The sequence below is a fragment of the Ciconia boyciana genome, chromosome 17 (assembly GCF_034638445.1).
Source record: "Ciconia boyciana chromosome 17, ASM3463844v1, whole genome shotgun sequence".
NCBI lineage: Eukaryota > Metazoa > Chordata > Aves > Ciconiiformes > Ciconiidae > Ciconia > Ciconia boyciana.
This window is the reverse complement of record NC_132950.1, coordinates 7,280,943-7,304,374: the sequence shown is the minus strand read 5'-3', so window position 1 is coordinate 7,304,374 and position 23,432 is coordinate 7,280,943. Positions and strand designations below refer to the sequence as shown.

The following is a 23,432-nucleotide window of genomic DNA, read 5'->3' as shown; positions in this document are numbered from 1 at the left end:
TCTGGTGGCCTGCTTGCCCACGGGCTCCTGGGGACACTCGGGGCTCTGCCCCCCATGACGGGGCTTTGGCGGGGGGTGCTCAGACCCTCTCGGAGCAGCCGGGGGGGCTGTCCCCCCTCCGTCCCGTCCCGTCCCCGTCCCCCCCCTCGGGCGGTGCTGGGCCGGGCGGGGGGCGGGCCGCGGGGCGGGCGGGGCGGCGATGCCCCTCCCGGTGCGGCGGGGCCGGCGGCGGCGCGCAGCGGGGCCGGGGCCGCTCACACCGGCGGCGGCGGCGGCGGCGGGGCCATGAAGGTGAAGAAGAGCGGCGGGGCCGGGGCCGGGGCGGCGGCGCGCACCGAGGAGGAGCTGGGCCGCAAGGCGCTGATCGGGCCCGACGACGTGCTGGGGCTGCAGCGGGTCACCAGCGGTGCGTGCCGGGGAGGGGGCTGCCCCGGGGGGGGTGAGGGCCGACCCGGGGCCGCAGGGGATGGGGACCGCGTCCCCCTTGGGGCTGGCGGCGGGGGGGGCGGTAAGGGGAGCCGGTTCCCCCTGCCCAGGGGACAAGGAGTGGGGGTGCAGTGCGGTACTGCGGGGGGGCAGGGGCCGCCCCGGGGTGGCGGGACCCTGGGGTACCCCAGGCCCTGGGGGCTGGCTACCGCCTAAGGACCAGGGACCGGCGCTCCCCCAGGGGATGCCCGGACCTGAGGCTCAGGGCTGGGGATGCAGCCCCCCCCGGTCCCCCCTCCCCGGGATGCACAGGCTGTGGAGCAGCCCCCCTCCCTCCCCCCCGGGGTCAAAGGTCAGTGGTGAGGTGCCCCCCGGTGCTGTCCCCCTCGCCCCTCTCCTGTCTCTGTGCCCCTTCATGGGCCAAGCTGAGCCCCTAGCCTGTGCCCACAGCGGTGGGGCAGGCTGGCTCCGTGCCCGCAGCATGGGGGGGCTTTGCTATAGACCCATCCTGCAGCCCCCCCAGTTTGCCTGTTTCCCCGCCACTGGTCTTGAGAGCATCCCCAGGGGACGGCAGGCGCGGGAGCGTGCCGGCTGCAGGGTTTGTTGTGCTTGGCCAAACAGCTCGGTTGGGACCAGGCAGCTGCCCGTGCGGCGGAGGCTGCGTTGGACCTGTCACGATTGCAGCATGCCAGCTGGGCTGGGAGAAGGCATGTGGCTCAGGCCAGCCCGCTCGCAGCAATGCCCAGGGGTGGCCTGCCCCGCTGCCCCCAAAAAAGCCTTTTTGCATGTCCTGGGATCTTTGGGTCATCTCTCTGTGGGCAGCAGGTCGGGCAGGGGAGAAGAGTGCTGGCAGGGAGGAGGGGGCTTGCCTGGGTGTCCGGCCACGCTTCCTCTTTGCCTTGAAGCGCTCCGCGATGTGGCGTTAGAGCAGGTTTCGTGTCGCAGGCCAGGGCTGTGCGGTGTGACGAGCCCTGGAGAGGAAGGATGCAGCTGTGAGCGTCGGTGCGTGCAGGCGGCCCCGTGGGCCTGTGTGTGGTGAGCAGGGTGGAAAGGACAGCAGGAGGAAAGCCCTGCGGGAACTTGGTGTGAGCCCTCAAGGAAGGGGTTATGGAGGCTCCTCTGAAAGAGGGGCTGCTGATGCTGGGGGGCCCGTGGGTCCCCTTTCTGAGCTGAGGTGCTCTGATGGGCTGCAGCAGTGTGATTCACTGCCCAGGCCCAGAAATCCCCTGCCCGTAGCAGGAAGAGCTGTGCAGCAGGCACTGAAGCATACTGCCAGCATACTCGGAGCAGCAGCAGTTAGATGGCGAATCCAAGCGATGGCCGCATTAAGCACTTTGCGTGCTTGCTTTATGGTAGCCTGCGTGTCCCTGCCTTCGGCGGTGCTGTCTGGGGGGGCTGCAGCCACATGGCCACCCCGCACCCTCGCTCCCGGGGCGTGCAGACATCGTGTGGCATCGCTCTGGCCAGCGTGGATGGTGCAGGGCTTTTGGTAAGCTCCTGCGCACCCAGGGAAGGCTGAGCTGGTCACCCCGGTTTCAGAGCTAGGCTGGGAGCGGAGCTGGTTGTCGCCTGCCTCTTCCAACCATGGGGCAGCACGCTCTGGAGCACAGGGAAGATGTGAAACGCATGAAAATGTTTTGCTCCCCTCCTGCTGTGAGACTTGCTGGTACGAGGGTAGCGCAGGGCGTGCGGATGGGTCATGCCAAATGAGAACCGGGCACTGCGACGAGCCATCGGTAATGCCTTCCCATGGGAAGGGCTTGTCTGTCCTCTTGGGTACATGGGACCCATCAAACGCTCTCTGCACCCGAAATCCTCGGTGTGTGTTTGGGGATACAGGTGTACAATACACCCGCGTTGAGCATATTGTATCTTATTACCTAGGAATATTTTGCAGCATCCCTTCTCAAGCTCAATTTTCCACCTGGTGGGTTTAACACAGAGAGCAAAGGTACAAGAATATTTTTCTGATCCTTAACATGTAATGATTATTTGGGGCATTCTGTGGCCTTTTTGCATTTCCATGCGCCACAGCAAGCCCTTAAAAACAGATTGCCAAAAATACCAACGTGAAACCGTTCCAGTCTTCTGCTCCGAGCGGAGAGTGCTGCAGGGAAGAGGAGGGGCCAGACTGTGGGAGAGAAGTTCACGGCTACCCCAGCCCCTACCTCTTCCTTGGAGATGCTGAGTTGGGGCAGACACAACGCCCTGTTTCAGCAATTCTGGATTTGATGGCCAAAGCTGTGGTGCTCCAGACAGTTTGAAGTTGAAGGGGGAGTTGGTGGTGGGGTTGCAGCAGAAATGTCCTGGTGTCCTGGATGTCCTTTGTTGTTCCAAATGGAGAATAATTCATCTTTATCCAAACTCATGGGCCAGTAAGACAGTAGCTCGCAATGTTGAGGGACTGCGGATAAGCTGTGTGCTGCCCAGGGACCTGGGTGGTCTGGCCGCATTTTAACATTGCTTCAACAAACAAAACCCAGGATAAACCGTGTTAGAGGAGGGCTCTGTACTGCAGGAAGGTGTGTTTTCGAAATACTTACACCACGAGTATCCTGGGTGTATCTGAATGGCCTTCCAGCTTGTGTGGGGAGAGGCAGAATCCTAGCTACTGTATGGAGTACAGTATGGATGCAGTTACAAAAGGGACTCCATAGCATGGCTGCCGTGGCAGCAGGGCACCGTGCTCACGCCCGGGAGGGCCCTTGCAGCCCTGCACACGCCTGGGGTGTGCTGATCTTGCAGACGCTCTTTTGGAGCCTGGGTTTGCTGCCTTACGCTTGCTCTGCCTGCTGCAGAGCTCCTCAATGCGTCCTGATACATGGGGCAAATCTGCTCGCCCTTCAGCCCTGGAAGAGCTGGGTCTCTGTGGGGCCAAACTGCTGCTTGTGGTAGCTACCTGTTGACCAGGCAGCATGCGGGCAGGCTGTTAGCCATGCTCTGGCATTTGGGTCTAGGGAAAGCCCTTGCTTTTGCATCAGGAAGCACAGCTGGGCTTTCTTCTTTCAATAGGTACAACTGGTAAATGACAAAATGTTAAATGTCTCAGCCCGGCAGGGTGGAGATGCAGGATGTGGCTCTGTGGCAAAAGCACGCGTACTGCTAACCCAGAGAAACCCCGTCTGTAACCAGCCGGAAGAGCCAGCTGGGCTCTGCTCTTAATGTGCTTCTAATAAGCTTAAAGGGGGAGTTGTGCAAACTGTCCTGCATATGTTGCGTCCTTTCAATGTTAAATTCTCCAGCAGCTCCAGGGTCGTAGCGTTTCTGGGCACGCTAGGGTCCAGCCTGATGGATCTGGGGTGCTGCCCCGAAATATCTGGGCCTTTTGGCTGGGCTGGCTCTGGCGCTGCTCCAGCTGGATTAGGTGTAAGGCAAATGAACCATTTTCTTTGCAATTAGCAAGATTTGTTACTTGCTCACACAACTGCAGTTACAAAAAGAGGAAAAACCTTACAACGTGATTAATTTAGGATTATCAAAGGAGCGGGGCAGAGCTCAGTTCAAATTGCAATTAATTACCGAAGCAGCCAGAGGATCGGAGGAGTCTGTCTGCAGTTATTGGGATGTCGGTGTCTGCAAACACCATGTCCTGCCTCATGGAGCCAGTTGAGGAGCTGGGGCTTGTCGTCCCCAGACACTGTCCCTCGTGTCTTTGACCATGCTGCATCTCGCAGCTTTGCTGGGTCACGCTGTGCTGCTCCCACGTTAGCTGCAGGGCAAGGTTAATTGAAGCAGAGCTTTAATTTCTTCCTCCATCTTTGGGGTTAGAGTCATCAGTGGTCAGCAGGAAGATGATATTACAGCCGCTGTAATGCCATCCCCTTTTGCCAGTGTGCAATAGTACCAGGCTTCAAAGAGATACATAACGAAAAGCAAGCTTCAGCCTCTGAGACTGCCCTGCTTATCACGGCTTCAGGCACCTGTACAGTGTGTCTGTAATACTAGATTAAAGCTTATATTTTAAGCTTTATTCTAAAGCTTCTTTTATTTTAGCAAACCAAAGGGTTAAATAATTGATTACATACTTGGAAACAATTACAAAACAAAACCTAAAAATAAGGAACACACACTTAATCATTTCTGAAACTAATCTCTTCCCCCCGAGCTGTCATTTAGGATTTCTCTGAGACTTCTCTTAGCAGCTTTAGCTAAAGGCCAGCTCGGCAGAGGTCTGCCTCGGTGGGTCGGTCAGGGCAGACCCTTTGTGGGTGACTTTCATACCAGTTTCCCTGTAGCGTTAACAGGAAGCTGATGTGCGCCAATCAATCTTCCAAGCCGCTCCTGGACCATGACTTTCCTTTCCATCCCCAATTAATTGGGAAAATTTATGGTATTAGGAGCTCTGATTCGCTGGGGATGTTTGTGAGGAGGTTAATGAATCACTGTTCTGAGTTGTCCAGGGCTGTGATGTGTAAAAGCGTTTTGAGATGCTGATTTCTTGTTGCAGAGCGATAGCCCAGAGCTGTGTCAAGCTGCTCTCACCGAGCCTCCTTTCCTCGGCAACACCACATACGTTTATGAACCTTTTCAAGGCTTTGTGATAACGCGCAACTTGAAGTGCTGTGTAGGTGAAGGGGTTTTTTTAGTAGTCTCGCAGTACAATATGGACTGTTAAGATTTCCAGGGGCAGCACACATGGCGTGCGTGTAGCACAGGGTGCCGGGTGGCAGCTGAGTGGGTTCCTCCTTCTGCCAGTGTTGTGGATTTGGGCCATCCCTGGTGGAAATGGCAAAGGTCGGAGGAAAGCTGTGGCATGGGCTGGGGGGGTCAGCCTGGGGGTTTGGGCAGGGCCTGATTGCCTTGGCTTAGCCCTGTGCAAGAGCAAAGTGAGCTGATTTTGTTAATGTCGTGCACGTGGTTTCAGATTTTGAGTGCAATCAGCGTGAACGAGGGGGCAGGAAAGAGTGTTCGGATGCCTTGGGGGTGGGGGAAGAGCAGTTCTATCCTTCTTTATCAAGGCCTGGAGGGCTGTGATCAAATTAATTGTGAGAAGGTAAAGTCTGGAAAGCTCTAGCTAAAAAAAAAAAAAAAAAAAAAGATGAGCAGGCTGCCACAAAAAGCAGAGCCTGGTGCAACAGGACTCGGTGCATGGTGTGGCAAGGCACGCTGCAGGTGGGTACACCTGACAGGCTACGGGGACCTTTGTAGGTGCCCCAGCTTGGAGTATGCTGGGGTGCTCCCCTCTGCTCCATTCACAAAGTTGGTCAGTAAATGTGCCGCTGCAGAAAAACTCCCGTGGGATCCTCCTGGTGCGAGATTTTTCCTCTGGGACATTCACAGCAGGTGAATTTTTCCTCTGGGACATTCACAGAAGGGCTGCAGGTGCCTCCCTCCCCGTTCACCCCCACTGTCTTTGCTTAGCCAAACCCCATCGCTTTAGAAATGGAGTGGATCCTGGCTGGCTTAGCTTGTTACTCTGCCCCTCTCTTTACTGGACTTGAACTGCTGAGGCAGAGGGCAGGGAAAATGGTTTAGTTTTTTCCCTAATTGAACTCCAGTTGTCTAAGCAGGCATATCGATACTGCTTGAATCTTGTCCTGCCTTCCCCTCGAGGTCTTGCACTCTGTCCTGCATCACTGCTCTGCATCTGCATGGGGTTTGTGCTATTTTTGCTCACTTCTTCCTGAGACTCTTCAATCTGATAATCTCCTAATCTCCAGCTCCTAGCCATTAATCTGCAGTTGTCTTTGCTTTGTACCTGGCTTATGTCTTGGGAGTTGTCTTCAAAATAGCTTCTGACCTTGTTGGCTAATGCATGTTAAGAAATAGGCCTGCATAGCTACGGGAGCCTTCTCGTTCCCCAAATTCTTGTTATTGCCTGTGTTGGGGAGTGACATCCCTATTACAAGTCACTGCTGTTGCATCAGTTTCTTGTACAGCATCCTCCTGATTTACACCCATTTTCATGACCAGATTTTGAGTTCTTTCTTACCCCAGGTACACTCTGCTTTCCTTTGTGGGCTATTAAAGCCTTAAAATAGGAGCTGCCTGATCTGAGCTTAGACGCTCTGATGAACACCACAGAAATATCTGTAGTGTCTGTGAGAGGGGACACGTGCTTTCTCCTGGTTGCAGAGGAGGAGAAGGGATCTTGAAAGGAGCACAACAAGGAGTGCTAACCCTATTGCCCATGAACTCCTCTTGATAAAATGGGGTGGGGTGGTTGCAAAGGGAATCTGAAAATACAGGATCAACTTTTAGCTTTCTCTGATGAGGATCAAACGCCTAATCTCATCCATTGGATAACTGAAATAACAGGGAGAGGGCAGGAGGAGAAAGTGCCTTCATTAGCTTTCTTCTTGTATTATCTAGCACTGTATTATCCCTCACCTTTTTGCTCCTTTGTAACACCAGCTTGCTAAAATACATGGCTGGAAATATGCACCAGGGTTCACAGTGTACCATTGTTCACAAGAGAATAGGCAGTGCCTGCTGTCATTGTCTAGGCTGTTTTGCCCGTTTCTTGTGCAATCTTGGTTGTTTCTGGGAGGGGAGGAAGGTTTCTTCTCTGGATTGGACAGCAGAGGTACCACCTCAGAACTGTAAACAGGGAATGAGCATGCACTGGTTCTGTAACAAAGCTAGAGACCTCTTAATGAATGCCTTGCTCCAGATTGCTGATTGAGGTTTTTTTGGAATAACTTTTTCATACAAAGGGAGTAGGAGAATTCATGAAGGAATCCATTGTGTCTGGCTCAGGAGGTCCATCGCCTCTGCTGCTTCCTGTGTCCACCACAGTGTTGCTAGTTGTGCTTCCAAACTCTTCAAAACCATGGTAGGTCTTAAGATAGAAAATGCCTCTAATAGTGGGGAGTTGCAGATCTTTGGGCATGATACAGAGATTATGGGAAAGAAGCTGCGGAGGCACCAGCAGGAATAGTGATGTGTGAGTGAGAAGTAGCTGCTAATACCAGGCTTGGGCAAGTTGCAAGTTTGCTCTTTGCTTTGAGAACGAGTTCAACTCAGTTGGTGAACTCTTTCCGAGAAGAGTTTGGGTATGGAGGTCTGGGATATGGCACTTCAGTGGGCTTTAGGAAGCAGTAGGAAATGCTCCTCTTTTGTGACCTGCTTTTGCACTACTTAGTGTGGGTACTTCAGGGCAAAAGCCAATCTGTTGGGTTTCCTAAGACAGTGCTGATGTGTCCATCCCTTCATCCCTTGTTCGGAGTGTGCTCTCTGTCAGCCCTGAATCAGGTGAGTCCTGAAGGCTTGTTCAGGGAGACACCATGATTATTTGGTTATTAATGGGGAAACAATGCAACCTGCTTCAGCGGAAGTGGAAGAAACGAGAAAATGTTCTGTCCTGAGAGACAAAGCCTACCTTTCTTGTAATGATCCACTTCACTCGATGGAGGTTTGAGCTGCCTTATGTCTAACTAAAATAGAGATGGATGCTGCCTCCATTCCCCAAACTGTGGTGATGCTGAATTAGGATAATGAAAGCAGATGATACATTTAAATGCGTCACGGAAGTGTGGGCAACTGGGCCCTACAGTAATTTAAAAATAAGTATGTATGGCATGAGATTAGCAAATTTGACAGTGCTCAGCTAAGCAGAAGTATCTGCCAATTGCAAGCAGCCCATTCCCAATAAGACCTTCCAGTGTAGCTGTGGGCTTCTGTTATGTATGGGGAAAAAAAACAGCACGTGGCTACTTGATTGATTTTTTGAACAGGAATTGCAGCAAGCAAATTTAATACAGGCTGAGAGGAATATATACCTCTTTTTTTTTTCCTGCTAGGAGACTGGGCACTGCCAGAGGAGGAAAAAACACTTGATTGCAGTACGCTGGCAGCTGATCTTCCCAGATGTCATGCAGTTAGATACTGGCATGTTGATTTAAAAAAAAAAAAAAAGGTTTAAAATATTTTCAGTGCAAAAAGAGTTGGAAAATATAGTGCAGGGGTGCAAACATCAATGAGCAGGAGCCTGGCGGGGATTCTGCCCGGGGTTTACTCCTCTTCTGTGGCTCTGCTTTGCTCTCCTCTCCTCCAGATGAGTCATGGACACTGTTACTGCAGTAACGCTGCTGCCAAGGAGGGGGATAAAGCTGTTGCCATGGTGCTGGATGGGCAGGAATTCTGCAGGAGGAAAAACACTTAATAATTAACTTGCAGACAAACGCGGCTTCAGACTTTGCCTGCGTGCTCTAGGGAAGGTGTCCCGCGCTCCCAGGCGACCAACGGCCTGTTCTGGTACAGCCGCTTGCCTTCGTGGAGAGCAGCTGGTCCAAGCGTGGCCATGGGCCGAGGCAGGCCAAGCCGGGACTGTGGGAAGCTGCGACTGCTTCTGCCAATTTATGTTTTGCATGCGGCTGCTTGGAGCAGGGAAGTTGTGGGACAGGTTAAGAATTTGGGCTGGCTGATGCGTTAGAACCTAAAATCATCGTGTAATTGCAGGACATCTACCTGAGGATGGCTAAACGTTGGGGCTTAAGGCAAGGGTTTGATTTAAATTTCTGTCCCGTCTCTTTGGCTAGTGTTAAAGACAGAAAAGAAAATTTTGTGCAGTTCTTAGGCTATTTTGTCTAACAGTAGGCTTGCATTTTCTTGTGGTAGTAAAAAGGTTCAGCTTTTATCTTGTTCTTCCTGATAGTGTGTGGGTACTGGTGTTAGTTGTTCTTTCTGCTGTGTTGATAGGAAAGGGAAACCTCCCTGCCAAATGCCAGAGATGCTTCGAACACAGTCCTCTCTCTTAAAGCCCATTCCTTTGAGCGTTCACCATATGGTGGTGATGATGGAGAGCAGTAAGACTCTCCAGAGAGTACGTTTAACTCCTCTGTTCCTTGTACCAGTGAGCACTCGGACAGTTCTCCAAGTTAAGGAGGTTTGCAAAGAATAAAAGCCTTCCAGGAAAGTGCAGGTGCTAGATGTGCAGTTCACGCTCAGCAGCGCCTAGGAGCGATCTTTCACAGTGCTGACTACAGCTAGCTTTGTCTCTCACTGCGGAGGGACCTGATTTCTGTAATTACAGATCCCAGCATGAGCGCCTTGCTGTCTGGTAGTTGCAATGCATGGCATTTGGGATGTTCTCTTACCGTACCGCAGCAATCTCTTATTAACTCCTTATCTATAGGATGTGCTAACCACTGCCCATGAACCATAACACCCAACCATAATGTAGGTACCTGATTTGTTATACCGGCGCTGACGTAGGGGTTGTAATGGGCAGGTACGATCTCTGAGTACACTGTAACTTGTTTTCATCTATTCAATGAATAAGCCTTAGGTGGATGGCTGTATTTGAATTTTAGAAATAGGAGAGCAGACAGAAATAAGTGATTAACTCAGACTAACAGCAGGAATTAGTAGCTGAGAAAGGGCTTAGAATTAGAATGTTAAAGTATTACTTTCACCTTAGAACCTCCAAAACAAGTCTCGTACAACATGCAGATGCACGGTTGTTCAAAAGCTAACCTGGCTTGTATACGTACTTTGTCCTGACAAATCTAAATAAATGTTGTAAGTTATTGGAGCTGCTTTCAGTCTGTGGTTATATGTGCAGTGAAAAGGCAGTACCACTGCTCTTTCCAAAGAGAGGAGGCTGACAGCCAGGCCAGGAAGCTGTCTCAGGGCACAGCAAGGCTGAAGCCAGAAACAATGACTTTCTCCCAAAGATACCGACTCTGGTGGAAGCAGGGAAGGGCTCTGTTCCCAGACTCTTTTCCTAATACGGGGAAAGGCTTCAATGCCATTTTCAGTGCTGAGGACAAAAACTCCTTGCATGGGACAAACATCGGTGGAGAGAAGAGGCCGTCCCTTGTCTGCAGAGGGCTGGAGGAAGGGGAGGTGGCACAAGGGAGGACACTCCTGTTCCAGTTAAGTGCAGTCGGCTTAGTGCTCACAAAGCTGCTTAGCACTTGCATTCTGCCAGAGGGCAGTTTTTAAAACAGGCAAAGCCTCTTACACTGAAAAGGCTAGGATTTGATGGAGGTGCTGACTATTCTCAATACCCCGAGGGGAAATGGATGCAGAAGACGCTGGCACAGCATCGAAAAAGTTGATGACCTCGGAGTGCCGGGGGAGAGAAGCCTTTTCCCTGTCCTGTCCAGGCAGGGCAGTGTGAGCAGTCATAACTGGGACTGTCTTCATAGACATCAGTTTTGGATTAAAAACAGGGTAGTAGTGGAGATGCATTTGGGCTGCTTTCACTGCTGGTTGTGACCTCCAAAGAACAGCCAGAAATACCTGGTAATTCTGGGCACCCTTCATTTTAAATTTGCTTTCCTCTGCAGATTATTTGTGCACTCCAGAGGAAAATGTTTACAAGATAGACTTCACCAGATTCAAAATCCGGGACATGGAATCTGGCACAGTCTTGTTTGAAATCACCAAACCAGCAGCTTCAGGTGAGTGCACACACAAAATACTGTTTTCACAAACAAACAAGTGCTGATGTCTGCTTCCTTTTGCCTTTTCCCATTCCTTTTACTCAATACATTTCCCCAAAATAGGAGACATTCTCAATTGCAAGAGAGCTAGAGTCCCAGCTTGCAGCAGAAATACTATTCAGGTGTCCCTTTGTACCAACACAGTGAACAGAACTTGTTGCTGCTGTATTATGATTGCCATCTGTGAGGAGAAAGGACAGATGGATGCTGTAAACAGAAGCAAAGGAGGAGGAGGAGGAGGTCACCGTGTGTTCGTTTCTTGGCTGTTCATCAACTAGAGTTCCCCTGTACACAGTTTAGTTGTTAGTTGAACATCTTTCACTCAGGAGTCAGGAAAATGTTATTTCCAAAAGGGAGAAACTCCATCAATTGTGCAAATTAGACAAACTGAAAATTTGCATTCTTTTTCCTTCATAGTTTTTAGGTGTTACTTGTAACCATCAAAGTGTTACCTGTTGCCAGTGGTAATAAAAACCCAGGGCAACTGTTCTTTTCCTGACCAAGCACTCTTTTAAATCTTCCCCACCTCCCTGCAGGCGAGAGGAAGTTTTCTGTAGCTTAGAGATAGCAAACCAGACACGCTACGGTGAAATGGCTTCTTCAGAGTCACACTGCAATCCTGAATCAGAGGTCGGAGCAGTAAGTCACTTCAGAAGATAAAGTGTATCAAACCAAAGGGCCATCTTGCAATACTCTGCCTGAGTGACCAGTAGTGGATGCCTTAGGATAGGAAGAGGGCAAGCATATCATCAGGCTTTCTCAGAATAGTTTCCTGGCTTATAGGACTCCATAATGACTCCATATGACTCCATAATGTAGGATTGCAAGTATTTTTCTCTGGGTTTCTGTTTCTCAGACGACTGTGACAGAGCTTTACTTTGCACTTTTCCAGAACGTGAACACAACGACAAGAAGGACGTTGACCCCAATGCTGGACGGTTTGTACGCTACCAGTTTACCCCAGCTTTTCTTAGACTTCGGCAAGTGGGAGCCACGTAAGTAGTTGCTCCTGTGCTACTTTTTCTAGTACAGAAACCAACTGAAATGTTGTAAAAAGTGGCTTTTGCTTGTTGGTCCTGTCAGGAAGTTGATTTAATAGGGATCTCTTGTTATTATGAAGATCTCCAAAGATCTTTGCTGGATGCCTTGCTTTCTCCATCCCTTTAGCTTGTTTATTTACCTCAGGAATAGGTGTGGGGTTGAAGAGATTAATGCTAAAAGGGGCAAAATAAGGTGGACAGACTACCCAGATATTCCAACTCTTTTCTGTGCATTACAGTTTGTTTGTCAGAGGCTCTGCCGGTATTGGAAGGTGCGTCTGCAGCCTTCCGCGTTGCATTCCCCAAAAAACATTAATCCATAGATGCACATGAAACGGTGGAGTAATGTTTGATGCTTTATGTACCAGAATGATCTTTGATGTGCCTGGTAGTACTGCTTGCATAAACCACACCAAACGTGACTCCTAAAGTATCTTTCTGTAAAGCTTTAGGCCAAAGTCATTGCTACTGTAATACAGGTGACAGAGTGTATTGTTTCTTTAGTAAAAGTTAGTAGCAATTACTACTAACTTACTACTAACTCTACTACTCACTCTAGTGAGTGATCTAGTGAAGTGCCTATCCAGTATAATTGGAGGGATCTTTTCTTCACTGAAGATGAGTCTAAGATTGTAAAACTGTCTTGCATGTCTTTTTTTTTCTTGAGTAAAAAGAATCAAAATCCAGTATAATCTATGATTTGTAATGCTAAGTTGTGTCCCTGTAGCATGCTTTAAGAAAAAGAGGAAACGATAATTTGGTTAGTACCATTGCTTTCGATTTTTGGCTTTTTCTAGAAGAGCTCTCTTCTACTGTTCAGGAGTGGTTGAAAATCTTGCTTAAGGAAGAAAGCTCATTTCAATCTTACCCTTCTTTTTCAGGGTGGAATTCACAGTAGGGGACAAACCCATTAACAACTTCCGCATGATTGAGAGGCACTACTTCCGGGATCAATTGCTTAAGAGTTTCGATTTTGAATTTGGGTTCTGCATCCCCAGCAGTAAAAATACTTGTGAGCACATCTATGAATTCCCACAGCTCTCTGAGGATCTCAGTAAGCTCCCTTTAATTACCGGGTTACCACGTAGTGATGTTAATCTAAGGTGTTTTGAGGAAGCCCTTTCTTAAGAGCTGTCTGGAGAAGGTGGGTGGGGTAGAATACTTCCAGGTAGTTTTGTATCTGTGTTAATACAGATTTTGTTTTCTAGTAGCATGTGTCTTGTCACCCACCAGACAGTTGCTTTTTTTTTTTTTTTTTAAAGTAATAAAAGGGAAGCTTCAGTGTCAGAGAGAAAAAAGATAATTGTGTTACAAACCAACCAAAACTCTAGGATTAAAAAGGTGTGCAATAAATGGGTGACTTAAATGTTATGTTCTGTTGGATGTGCTATATTGATAGCTTGAGAGGTTTTAGTTTTAGTATGAACATCACTTTTATTTTCTCTCCTCTCTCCTAAGACACAATAGCATCAGTACTAAATCTGTGTGACCTTATATTCTTTACAACCCCTAATCAGGTATGTCAGCACTCATATTACAGTCTGTGGAAAATAGTGATGCACTGCTGCTTATTTATTGTCACACCAGAACAAATTTGAGTTTGCTGTTTTATCTCTTTTTTTAAAAACAAAACAAAAAAAAGCCCCAAACTCTAGCGTGATATTGTTTTGAGGTTAGGTAGAACACTTACACTTTGTATGGTGCTTAACATATTTGGATTATGTTTGAGTTCTTTAAAAGATACTGTCAACAAATGGTTTGGGTAGGTTCCTGTTTTGGTTTTTCGCTTGTTTGCTGTTATCTGAGCAATGCTATTGAACGTAACTGAAACCCCGTGCAGAGCGTTGCCTCAGCAGGGCTTCTGTGTAGTGCGATTCATTTTTTCTTTTCTTTTCCCCCCCCTGCAGTTCGAGAGATGATCCTTCATCCATATGAGACACAGTCGGACAGTTTCTACTTTGTAGACAACAAGCTCGTGATGCACAACAAGGCAGATTATTCATACAGTGGAGGACCTTGAGCACAGGACGGACAGCCAACCTGCGCTGGCCTTCCCTTTCCTATTGAAGTCGTCAGGGATACCAACACCTTCAGTTCAGGTGCCCACAGTGTCAACTGGTCGAGGATCCACAAACCAAGAACTCTTTGCCACAGTAGGAGTTTCATGACTAAATTTGCCAGTCTCATCTTTTTTGAGCTTTGAAGCAGACCCAGTTCTTCAGAACTTTAAGCAGTTCTACAATGCTAAATAATCTTTGGATACCACTTCCCTAAGTTCTTTAAGTGTCTGCTTTGAAAATGGCCTTGTGGGACCTGGGGGATTTTGCCCTAATTCTGTGGATTTGTGTTCTTGCCCTCAAGTATCTTTTAGGATGCGATTGCTTTCTCAAAGAATGTAATCTGAGAAACCACCTGAGTGGATGGATGCAAATGCAGAGTTTTGTTTATTTGTTTCTCTTTGCGAATGCTTCAAAGGCATGGCCAATATAACTTGTACATCCAGTTGAAAATGTCGAGCGTAACATCTTACAAAAGCAAGTTTCATCTTTAGATTAGTTCTCGAAATAAGTATCACATCCTTTAGCTTTGTTCCTTCTGTGTAATACTCTATTTAATCTTGGAAACATGGAAACTCGCAATGAAGACCAGTAGTTCAATGACAGAGCTGTTTTCAATCGGGTACTGTCCTTTTGCATTTCAGATGAAGGCAAAATAGCATCGAGGGTCTATGAACCTCCATAAGCGTTTTCCATTAATGTCAGTTTTTGCAAACTGATTGCAGAATAATCAGGAAAAATGGAAGGATTTTAGCTTTTTTTAACATGTTTACATAGCTAATATCCAGCCTATTCATGCTCTACGTTTTCCCTGTCAATTTTCTTTCATCTCTGCTCAATACTAAGATAAGGGCTTCAGCACTGCTTGTTAGAGCAACACTTTCATTTGTCTAGGGCAGTTGGAGTGTGTGGAATTTCCAGTTTTCCGTTTGTATCAGAATATGAAGAATGTTATGACAGTGTTTTCCCTTTGTTAAAAATGTTTTGCATCAGATGTTAATACAGGTGAAACAGTAAGTCTAATAATGTAGGACTTTAAGGCACAGCAAAAATTTAGCAAAAGTTCTCTCTTTAGCCTCTGTAAGAAGTTTAAGACCAATTTTGCCCAAGTTTCTCAGCATGTGCTTCTTAGAAAGATGGAAGTGGCAACATCAAAAGAGTAAACTCGTGTATGCAAAACAAAACCTGAGAAGGCTGTGTGGGGTAGCCTGTTGTCGTGAAACCCTTACTCTAAAGGTCAGTTCACTGATACTTTAAAACAATAAAAGGCAGTTGAAGTTTGTAGATATTTCTATAAATACTTGATGTCTCCATGTCTAAGTCTGTGAGTTTAAGTGGAACATTATATGTTAGCCTCAGATAGGTGTGATTGTAATAATTTTTATAAGATACCATTTCCAGTCGTGATTAACATCTTTCTAGTCACAGCCTAAGTCAAACAGAACTACAAATGGTTCCAAATGTAGCCATCCGCCTAAGAACAGGGAGGTTTTTGTGCTCTTATTGGGGTTGTGATCACTATTTAATGTGTCACCATTTGTATTTGGCTTGGCTTGCTTTACTTCTGAGAGAGGATTCTGTTTTCTAAAGAAAATGCAGTGAGTTTAGGTTACAGCACAGAATTTTTTATTAAGAATGATAGCTAAGAAAGTACGTAAAGTTCTCTGATTTTACACAACTAGTATCTTGTAGTAATTTTTATCACAATGAGACTTGTATTTATCACTATTTTTTGTCTCTAGTGTATTAAATCATACAATTAGCCTATGGCTGACTTATCTGTTTGAGAGTTACAAAGAATTTCCTCATTATTTGTACAACGCTTTGACCTACTGATCATTAAGTTTTATAGCACAATAATTACTAAAGGTGGAAATAGTTTCAAAAAGTCTAGGTGCCCCCCCCCCTTTTTTTTTTGCATGAGGGCTATTAAACTATCTATATATTCAATGACATTTTGCAAGTTTTAAGTATTTATGAATTTTGTTCCAACTCTTGAAGGAGAGAATATACCAATTTGAAGACAGAAGAGAGTGTGTGTGTTTATAACTAGCACCCTATACAGGGTTTTTTTGGGGTATCTTTCAACTCTCACCTGCTGTTCATAATAATCACTTCCGTGTATAAGATTTTTAAAAGACTTCTAGCAATGGTGCTTGCTCAGAGTTTCCAGTCATACATTTCAAACAGATATATGTTTCAAACAAATATACATCTCGGTGTATTTTGGTGAGAGCAGTTGTACTTTGGTACAGACTCTTGTCAGTCTTGGGTTACAGTACTGAGTATCCTCTGTGTACAGCGTATCATTGTCTGCTGATCTGAGAGAGTAATGTTCTGCTCCTTTTTTATGCTACCTCCTTTTAAGACTTTGGACTTCAAAAACAAAAGTAATTCCATAAAAATATTAATGTAATAAATGAAAACTTGAGTGGTAGACATGCCCCTTTAAAAAAGAACCTAGAGAAAGCGACCTTGGTCCCAATAGTGCAGTATGTTGTTGAATGGACTTGCTGACACTCTGCATTTTATGGTAAGTTTGAGGTTAAACATAAGAGGATGAACTATCCGCTACTGATCTCCTGAATTCTGCTAACTGTTCTGATAATTCAGATTCTATGGGTAATAGTTTCAGTCTAACAGAAAATTTAGGGTGAATCATATAGGAGATATTTTATCTAGTGAATTTGTTGTCTTCTATTATTAGTAATACTTTAAACCAGAAACAAATATTGGACATTTTCAATAAAATAAATTTCAACCTATTTTAGTTTTTCAGTTTGAGGAATTTTACTTTTTTTAAAAGTCCCCACAGTTTGCTGCAAATAACAAGTTCTGATTCTTAAACCAAGGCAAATAACAAAACTTTCTGTAGGAAGTGTAATGAAGGTGCTTTTTTTCTGTATTTCTCTGCAAAGTTATCACTGTTATCTCTCTGTTTCCCTTGAAACACTTTGTTAGTGTTTCTTTAAGGTCATCTCCATCCACAGTGTTTACAAACATGTGGGAATCGCTGTCCAAGGGAGAGGTTCCATTCCTTTTCCACCTGTTTATGCAGCAGTATAACGTGTAGTGTTGGCACGAGACATTATATTGTCGCACAAAACCAGCACTAGAAGAGTGTTTCTTCAGAAACTTTTGCAGTACAGTAGCTGTTCTAATGCCACTTCTGTCCTTGTTTTGCATTAAAACTTTGCAAAACTTCATGTTAAAGACCACGCTTTGTACAGCACTGAACAACTTCAGCTTCCATCTGAAAGGGAGCTGAGAGCTCTCAAGTCAGTTGTGAAATGAAACCCATGTTTTTTTCCCTTAAATTGGCAGCTGATTCTTATAATAAACCAGTTGAAAATCAAATCTTAACAGCATTCTTCACAGAAGAATTTGTTAGTCTCCTTGACTAGTTATTATTTTGTATTTTAATATTAATTATTATTGGGTTTACTTTGGAAGTTCATGTACAAAATCACCAAATATTGGCTCTGGAAAAATAATTCTTGTATTTTTTTCTTTGGTCTCATTTTAAAAATTATTTTAATTAGCACTACAGCTCTGTTTTAACAAGCCAGTCTGGAAATTCAGGATCTGACTTTCTGAAGTGAGAGAAAACATCTAAGAGCTAACCAAGATTAGATTATCTGCTAATAATGACTAGCTGTTTCCTGTCGTAAGACAGGATTATATGTGTACTTTGCAGAGTGAATTAATCTTGGAAAAAGAAACTAAGTCTCTGTGAGTGCTAATAGTGACATAATTTTTCTGAAAGACAAGGAAATTATAACTCAACACATTCTTTCACTTTCTCAGTCTTGGATTCCTTTAAACTTCAGTTTTTTCAAGAAAAGCAACAGTAATACATTTGTGGTTAACTGACATGCTGCATGGTCTAATAATTCACAGACTTTAGTGGCAGAAAGAGAATAATTTATTTTTAAAATTAACACATCAAGTATAAGTGTGGTTTAAATTCTAGAAACTTTGTTCTCAGATCAGTGACAAAACCCAAAATTGTTTCTGTGAATGTATCCTTTATGTGGTGACACTTATGAAATAACTGAATAATCAGCTCTCCCTGACTCAGAAGAATTTCTTTTTTTTTTTTTAAATGTAGAAAGTCTCTTCAGGTTTGAAAGCAATGTGTTGGGGTCTAGTTCTTGCTCATAAACTCTCTCTATGTCTTGTTTTTGAGCACGTCAGTAAGATAGCTCTATTTGCCACCTCTGTCCTCCGTTTGAGTTTAATTTCAAAAACTTGTGTAGAGTGTCAGAGCGGTGGCTGTCTGTGTGTGAAACATTGCAGACTACCGAGTTCCAAATTCCTTCATTTTGAGCAAAGAGACTATTAAAGTGTATTGAGAAACAGTGCTACACGTTGACCCATAAAAACTAAATTCCAATCTTCAGGACAAAAATTAAAGGGAACTCTTATTCATGCAAAGATTATTTGGGGGCTATTTAAGGTAAGAAAATGCTAATATCCAACTCTTGTACTTAATAAGTATTATAAAAATGTTCTATTAATTATTCATAACCTGAAAAATATGGTTAACAGCTAAATTTTAATTAGATCTGGTTAGGAATGAAACTATAGAGATTATTGCTATCCCTTACAGGGGGGGTTGGGGGAGAGCAACTAGAACTGTATGTATTGCACAAAAGCTAGACAGGTTTACATGTGTTGACTCTGGTGGTAAAAGTAACCTCTGGGAAAAAATGAGGGAGAGGGACAAGGACAGGAAAAGAGTTAATTTCAGCTAATTGGAACCAAGAGCTTTAAGGCCATGGCAAGTGTAAATGCTTTTTCTCTTGAGTTTGAGATAGCTGGTAGCTTCTGTTAGCAGTTCTTTTCTGTACCCCCAGCATAAGCACTGCCTAAGTTTATACAAATGTTTCAATATTAATCAGATATTAAATCTCATTGACAGTTTGTATCATTTTCTAAACATGGAAATATATTTGAAGAGTGTGATACTCTAGGCCTCAAGTTGCAGCTCAGTTGATTTCTAAATCACAGGACAGTCTGACTAAGCGAGTGAAATTGTGTGTTTGTGTATATGTTCACAAGCTGTAGTTAACCGCCTCCCTAGAATCACTGTGTTAATGCCTACTGTGATGTCTGCTTGTGTCTTAATGCTACACTGAGAAAACCTGTTTGAATGTGACATTGACTTTTTTGCATAGAATCAGAATTGTCTGTATTAAAATGTATTTATAAAAAAATATATTTTTTGTGGAAGGAAAGTAGGATTCTAGTTAATATACCATTGGGAAAATGTTAGAAACATTTTTACCAAATTCATTTATAAGTCTTTGTATCTTGTTAGTTACCAGATTTGTTTCCTATAAGAACATCCACTGTGGCCCGTTTAGTGGCAATGCAGTGCACTGTCATGCAGAGAATCTGGTTTTCAGAAAACTGGGAGTCTTTTGTTTCCTTTTGGGACAGTAGGAAACCGAGTAGGTTGCCAGGAGAAAAAGGAACCTTGGCACCGAATCCACTTCTGTGGCTTTGGCTTCAGTAACTAGTCTGTTTGACTTGTTTGCAGATAGATAAGTAGCGAGAGCAAAGATTGAGACTTCAGCATAAAGAAAATTAGATGCCACAATTTTGTCTTCCTGTAGGAGAAGGAGAGTACTAAAATTAATTTATACAAGGATTAAATAGGGAGTACACTTGCTTAGAATTATTTAATATTGGCAGCTTAGTCATAAATGTGCATACTAGGGAATATGCTTAACTTTCTCCATTACCTCGGAAAATGGTTAAAAACCATGTCACTTTCATTAGCAAGTGTTTCTTCTCCTGTAACAAATTGCAAAATGTAAAAAAACCTAAATAAATTATTGATCCTAGAAACAAGGGTGAGTCTATTTTATTTAAATATAAATATTAGCACAAAGAACATTCAAATTTTCATTTCAGATGTCTTCCATCAATATTTGAACTCCAGTTTTGTGTGAATTTATATAAGTAGCTTCACTTTCTGATGATTATAAACTAAGCAATGCACATGTAAAAACTCTGCAGTGGTTTGCGTTGTTACATGAGTAAAATGATTACATTAAGTGTTTAAATGCGATTCAGCTTTCTGATTGGTGAAAATATCTTGGGGCATAATTAAAATAAATTATTTTCAAAGTACATTAGCAGAACTTCAGAGTTCCACAGATCAGTTATGCACCAGGTTGTGCTTTTGAAAAATCTGCCAGCTGCACTACGGAGAATCAATTTTTGAAATTAATATGACAACCTGCAATTGCTGTCTCTGCCATATTGACTAAAACTGAAACATCTGCTCAGACTGAAGTGAGCTGTATTGGGGTAATTCCATCTTGATGTTTTTGATATTTTAGTCAAAAACTCCTGGGAGTATCTCTGTATTTCTCTGTGAAGCAGAACCACTTACCTACTCTCAGAGGAAAAGAAGTGTAATGTTTTTGTTTGAAAACATCTGCTGTAACTCATTTTGATTCCTCAGAATTACTGGGGATGCCTTAGTAACACAGTATCCAGCAGAACAAGTATTGTGTACTGGAACTTGCAGAAGAAATTTAATACAAGGCTTTAACGTTTGGACTATTACTTGGAGCTGCATGAAATACCTGCACTGAGTTCTGCAGTAAGGTGATGACCTGAGCACAGGTTTGTAATGTGACTATTGTTCAGCTATCACTCATCTGAAATCTGCAATGAAAATATACTCAAAGTTTGACACTCATCAGTTCTCTTACAGCCTCTTGTAAATCAGAGGATAGCTGCTGGTTTTGCCTGTACAGGTTCTCTGTGGTTAGATGCTCTCTCCTGATTAAGCTTGCTCTCGGAATTACCTGAACAACTGGAAGCATCAGGTCTATCTTCTTAAAATTCTTGAAAGGACTAGATGTTGATTTCACTGAATACCTAAACAGAAGAGAGAGCAAAATCAGTACTAATAACTCTAATAGGGCAGGTTAAACAGTCTCTCTGATTTTGATGCTCAAGTATAATTACCTGGACTGGTTGCAAAACTTCTGAGGTTGAAGAGAACCTTTAAAAAAAAAATATCAAATTTTATTCAAGAGAAAATTTCCCACTGTTAAATGTCTGCCAAAAATATACTGCATTACCAATGCTTTTTCATTTTTTTTCCTTAGCTAGTATGTCAGTCTCATTTATTAATAAATGTGCCTAATCATCCTGGAGATGTTCTGTACCTCTCCTCAGATTCTTATTTCTTATGGCATTTGTCAGCTGCTTTAGCTGTTGTGGCAAATCTTACGTGTTTGCACCGTGCTTCTAATTCTATTGTCATTGTTCAAGGGTATTCATCTATCTGTGACTTGCATTCCCTTAGTAAGAACAATTCTCAGTGATATACTATTCCAAGTTTCCCAATGTATACCTTTAAGACAATGTATCTTATTTTTAAAGAAAATTTTACAGATTACAGAAGTCTATCATTGCATGCTAGGATAAAACAAAGGTATCTACCTATTTAAGTCCACAAAAAGGAGTAATTGCTTTACAGAGATAATTTTTTTTTTTCCTTAACCAGTGCTGTACAAGAACTTAAAATAGGAGGTGAAATCATGCTGGATAATGTATTTTAATTAAACTACAAAGAGACTTTAGGTAGGTAGAGCATAATTGCAGTTGGATGATTCCCAGCCATTATTGTGAAAACTGAGGTGGGACCTTAAATAACAAAGGCCTGTTTTATTTAATAATAATTTAATTATTCTAGTAGAGGGCGTAAACCATGTTAATGAAGCATGCATATGAAAGTAATTTGTAGCAAGAAATAAAAACAGGCAGGGAAGTTACAAACAGCAATATAGAGAACACAATGAAATTAACTTTACGAAAGGAAGTTAACACATACGGGAGAGAAGAGTTCTAAACTTTCAGTTCTTCCTTTCCTACTGAATGATGGAATGAATCAGAAGAGGGGAATAGCAAACTGGATGTTTTATAACCTTTATAGTTTAGGTATAAAGAGTAAAACATTAAGAAGGGAATAGCAAACTGGATATTTTATAATCTTTACAGTTCAGCTATAGAGTAAAAAAATTATTCCAGATTATGAATTATTGGAAAATGTCGGTTTTACCATATTTACTGGAACAGTTATGCACATAGTTGTACTTCTTGTACTTGCTTGGCTATAGAAGTATATGTAGCTTTTGTTTTTTCAATAAAGGCAAGACAAAAACTGGAGTAGCAAAGCTTGGGCAAAGGGAAACGCCTGGCAGTTATAGGTAAAGCTTTCAGTAAAATATCAAACTATTACATTTATGTATCACTTGCTAGTCCTGTGTGTGCTGTATTTCCTCACGCATGCAGCCAGGTGAAGAAACGGGTGTACAAAGCATCCTCTGGGCATGTGTATGCAGAGCCTGTTTCAGCTCTGAAAGGTGTACTTTGCTACATGCACCGGACCTGAAAGCTAGAAATATCTAGAACCTGTTTTAGTCAAAAACCCCCACCAAAACCAAAACTCAAACCCAAAACATTTTATGAATGATGTTGTGAAATGTATGGTGTACCACAGTTATGCGAATATTCGCTGGCATTCAACTAGTTTTGAAAATCAAGTTTTTATTTCCCAAATGCATACCTTACCACCCTTATATATAATTAAGTGTCTAATTAAACCTGCTGAGTGCTTTGATGTCTGTACAGTTTCATAAGTCAGGAGAACAGAGGGTACACTATGTCCCCTTAAATTAAAGTGTTCACAGAGACCTGTTTATAAGTTCAGAGGAAATACAACTTTCTGCCCCAGACATGCCACATTTCTTTAGCACCGAGATGTCATGTACCTTTTAGAAACGTTCCCCCACTGGAGTTCATCAGCTGGCATTTGTCATAAACTAAATTTGAAATAACAGTCCAGAAGCGTTCTTTGCAGCTGACAAATACACGCATACACTTCCTGTGGCTATCTGGCAAGAGGTGCTTGCAGGAAACACGAGCACAAGTGTCACCACTTAGATAACTTTAAAGACTATTATTCCAGCTAACATTTAAACTTCTTTAAGATAAGTTAAAATGAGAAAGAATTTCCAGCCAAAGCAAAATCTTGCACTAAAAGCATTGCAGTTTATCTCCTTAGATTAACTGGATATTTGTTACAAAATATTTTTCCGTAGGTTTTGGGTTGGTGGTTTTTTTTTTTTTAATGTTCTAAAGTCATGGAGTTAAAGGTAAGTACAATAAATGCCTTAAGTAATCATTTAAGCCTGGTGCCTCAGACAGGCACAAACATGCTGGGCTTACTCATGTGGTTGAAGTTAGATTCTTCAGTAGCTGCCTGATGAGCGAGATCTTCAATTCTTTGCTCATCCAAATCATGCAAATTCCCTTCTTTAGTGTTTTTTATTACTGATTTGCTTCTACCCGAGACCTCGTGCGCGGCCACTTGCAGCCACTCACATTAACAGCACGAATCTTCTGGGCAACCGCCTCCCTGGAGGTTTCTGGAGAGGAAAGCAAAGCCTGCAGGAAGCGCTCGCAGAGCCACACCTGCCTTGTTTTTA

The 23,432-nt window shown here is 43.9% G+C and overlaps 1 protein-coding gene and 1 long non-coding RNA gene across 4 annotated transcripts; one reads left to right on the top strand and one right to left on the bottom strand.

The window, feature by feature from the left end:
• The first annotated feature begins 270 nt into the window (after nucleotides 1-270).
• Nucleotides 271-19,773, top strand: UNC119 (unc-119 lipid binding chaperone). 2 transcript variants are annotated; one of them, XM_072882126.1, is made up of 5 exons: nucleotides 271-291; nucleotides 10,662-10,775; nucleotides 11,710-11,812; nucleotides 12,739-12,911; nucleotides 13,765-19,773. In XM_072882126.1, exons 2-5 carry the CDS (start codon nucleotides 10,727-10,729, stop codon nucleotides 13,875-13,877), a joined length of 438 nt encoding a protein of 145 aa, XP_072738227.1. In that variant the 5' UTR covers nucleotides 271-291; nucleotides 10,662-10,726; the 3' UTR covers nucleotides 13,878-19,773. The 2 variants fall into 2 exon arrangements, with proteins under 2 accessions (XP_072738227.1, XP_072738226.1); XM_072882125.1 differs by having other exon boundaries at nucleotides 272-406.
• LOC140660839 (uncharacterized) lies at nucleotides 8,013-23,432 on the bottom strand. 2 transcript variants are annotated; one of them, XR_012045507.1, is made up of 4 exons: nucleotides 23,329-23,432; nucleotides 20,905-20,941; nucleotides 20,742-20,814; nucleotides 8,013-8,508 (listed from the first exon to the last, which is right to left on the bottom strand). It is a non-coding gene; the product is annotated as an uncharacterized lncRNA (long non-coding RNA). The 2 variants fall into 2 exon arrangements; XR_012045506.1 differs by having other exon boundaries at nucleotides 23,173-23,387.

Excerpts from the sequence above, each read along its gene's own strand:
- UNC119 (XM_072882125.1), top strand. The coding sequence starts at position 286 with ATGAAGGTGAAGAAGAGCGGCGGGGCCGGGGCCGGGGCGGCGGCGCGC. Across the intron at positions 407-10,661 it reads GCTGCAGCGGGTCACCAGCG|ATTATTTGTGCACTCCAGAG; the intron begins GTGCGTGCCGGG and ends TTTCCTCTGCAG. Across the intron at positions 10,776-11,709 it reads CACCAAACCAGCAGCTTCAG|AACGTGAACACAACGACAAG; the intron begins GTGAGTGCACAC and ends GCACTTTTCCAG.